Source organism: Drosophila serrata, unplaced genomic scaffold (genome assembly GCF_035046125.1).
Source record: "Drosophila serrata isolate PLE 108 unplaced genomic scaffold, ASM3504612v1 contig_300, whole genome shotgun sequence".
Classification (NCBI taxonomy): domain Eukaryota; kingdom Metazoa; phylum Arthropoda; class Insecta; order Diptera; family Drosophilidae; genus Drosophila; species Drosophila serrata.
This window is the reverse complement of record NW_028257198.1, coordinates 39,492-42,244: the sequence shown is the minus strand read 5'-3', so window position 1 is coordinate 42,244 and position 2,753 is coordinate 39,492. Positions and strand designations below refer to the sequence as shown.

Genomic DNA, 2,753 nt, shown 5'->3' with positions numbered 1-2,753 from the left:
CTAAACGACGCTCTGGAATATCCTTAAATGGCTCCAGCAGAGAGGGACAACTCGACGAGCTTTGACGAAGGAAAGAAGATCCGTTAGCCCAAAGGGAATGATCCAGCAATTCTCTTGGGGTAGATCCTCGCGACACGACATCTGCCAGGTTTAAATTTGTCGGAACGTGATGCCAAGTCATGTCTTTCGTCATCTCCTGTATTTTCACGATTCTGTTTGACACAAATACCTTGAAGTCCCTCGGGACTGGCGAATCCATGCCAACACAATAAATAAGTCAGACCAGCACTGAAATGCGCAGTCGAAATCTATACTTTCCTTGATGTTTACGATAAGCTCAGCCAATAATAGTGCTGCTGAGAGTTTCAATCTTGGGACTGTCAAGGCCTTCAAGGGAGATACTCTCGACTTGACACAAAACAGATGCACTTTTAATTCTCAATTAACCTCCGATCGCAAATATAAACACGCTCCTTACGCTATAAGACGCCGGATGCCAGGCCAATCTCACGGCCTCGGCGATGTCCGATCCATCGTGGAATTTTATGAACTGTTCCCTGTCGCAGTCAGACTCCCCTTCGAGGGTTCCTGCATCATTCGAACACCATTTGCGGATTGGAAATCACCACCAGAAATTAAATCATTCACATAGAAATCCCTACGAACAATTTTTGCTCCAACTGCGAATGATTTCACTTTCTCATAAGAGAGCTGATGCATTGCTCTTATAGCCAAGAAGGCAGCTGGCTTTACTACGGCAGCAAGTGTGTAATCATCAGTATGATGACTAGGATCCTTGACGATGGCAGCTAGGATAGACTTATGATTTGACGCATTTGGCAGCCCTCCAGACAAGGTGCAACCAAGTTTGGTGTTCTAGAGTGTTGGCAACGCGCTATCCAAATGAATTTGCCCCGTAGCCATTATTTCAAAAAAGAGTCCAGCACCAATTATAAGATATATTCGATCTGATCGATTGAGGTAAGGCTCAGCGAGCGATATATTTTGCGGAATTTTCAATGATGTGGCTTTTATGTTGAAATGAGGCTGATAATCAGTGATACTGTTCGTTACAACCGCGGAGAATTAGGCACGATAGCCTGCATCCCGGGATTGCGCTACAATGTCGACTGCCTTATCGGAATTCAAAGAGGATTTCCCAATCCCAAAGACTAGGGTATGCGATTTTCGATAATTCAAATGTAGATTGTTTGCTAGGCGAGAAGTTATGAAGTTTAGCTGCGACGCCGGCAAGTCCGAATTTTCCATCATCATACACCTTCTCTGCAAGAACGACTCCATAGAATCCCACGTAGCTAGGTTGTTGATGGACAAATCCTCCTCCCATTTTTCCCGCGTCCTCTGATCGAGCTTCCGTGCGACGATGTGAATCAGCGATCCGTCCAAGATTTGTTGCGTAGTGGCCAGGATACGGATTGCTCGCAGATGCGAATTAATGCAATCGCTTAACTCCCGAAGACCCTTGGCTGATCCCTTCTCGACACCCTTTGACCCAAATATTGCCTGTACGTGTGCCTGAAAATGTATAACTTTATTATCGAAGCGATTTTTGAGTAAGTCCAAAGCCTTTCTATAATTGGCATTCGAGGGCTCAAGCGAACGTATGGTCTCTAGAGCCACGCCGCCTAAACTTGACTTTATTGTAATTTTTTAATACCACTTAGCTCTTCATCATTTCAGATGACCGTGGAGAACGTCGCAATAAAATCCGGCCAATCAGAATAGGATCCATGGAACCGAGCTATCTCCAAAATTGGCAACCGAGGCTTCCTAGATCAGAAAGAAATATCCGGATGATTAATAATGTCTATGGATGTTGAATTTGCAGCGGTTGCAGCCGGCAATTGCGATTTGCGAAGCGCCTCTAAACCTCGATTTATCTTTACCTTCACATCCATGAACGCCGTGGAGAATTCGATCCGATGGTCGCTTGCTATCTCAGAAAAGTCCAATATTTCCAGCGAAGTCTGTGCGGAATTAAAGGCCAGGTTTATGGAATTAATCCACTCCAGTCGCGCCAGTAAATCAGCTTCATCAAACTGATCTACAGTCTCCGGGCTTATATAATAATTCATCGAGCTCAATTGCCGCAAAAGGGATTGGACTTTGGCTCGGTAGAAGTCCACTTCACTTGGCGGCTCATTTTGATGCTGAACCGAGTTTTCCGTATTGGACATTTTTACTTTCTCAAGCGAAAAGAATTAAAAGAAAAATGTCTGACCGCTTCGGTATGTATGAACCCGTTTAGTCTTCACCGCGCAAAGTTAGAAGTTAATCAGCATCACCGAGATGCAACGGAACCTCGACAATGTTGTTGTTGCAATTGTCTGCCTCGCAACAGCGGAGTTTTGGCACACGCGCGTCTTTGCTATATATGCATATGTATACATATGTTCAATAGGCGCTATTTACGACGCTTAAGCGCGAACCACCTTTGTATATAAGGTTTGGCACATCACAGCTTTGTTTCAACAGCGCGATGTAACCGAAAAACAGCGGGCGGCTATATGCACTCAACTTGTTATGTACAAGGTATATGTGTGAGTTTGCTTGTGTGCTTATGACCGAATGCCAGTAAGCGACAGCGAAGCAATGCGATTTGTCTAAACAATATTTAACAGTGAACACCGGGTTGCAGGATCCGAGTCAAAGAATCACGTCGGGGTCACCAAAATGTTTATGGGAAGACAACGAATTTGCCACCCTTAAGCAATAATAACTAACGCACGAAC

General features: G+C 44.6%; 1 protein-coding gene across 2 annotated transcripts; it reads right to left on the bottom strand.

The window, feature by feature from the left end:
* Window positions 1-974: 974 nt before the first annotated feature.
* Window positions 975-2,221, bottom strand: LOC147643035 (uncharacterized). Of its 2 annotated transcripts, XR_015272653.1 has the most exons (3): window positions 1,908-2,221; window positions 1,679-1,791; window positions 975-1,536 (listed from the first exon to the last, which is right to left on the bottom strand). XR_015272653.1 is itself a non-coding variant. In XM_086837125.1 (2 exons), exons 1-2 carry the CDS (start codon window positions 2,196-2,198, stop codon window positions 1,738-1,740), a joined length of 345 nt encoding a protein of 114 aa, XP_086693251.1. In that variant the 5' UTR covers window positions 2,199-2,221; the 3' UTR covers window positions 1,552-1,737. The 2 variants fall into 2 exon arrangements, 1 of the variants encoding a protein (XP_086693251.1); XM_086837125.1 differs by lacking the exon at window positions 975-1,536 and having other exon boundaries at window positions 1,552-1,791.
* Between the last annotated feature and the right edge of the window lie 532 nt (window positions 2,222-2,753).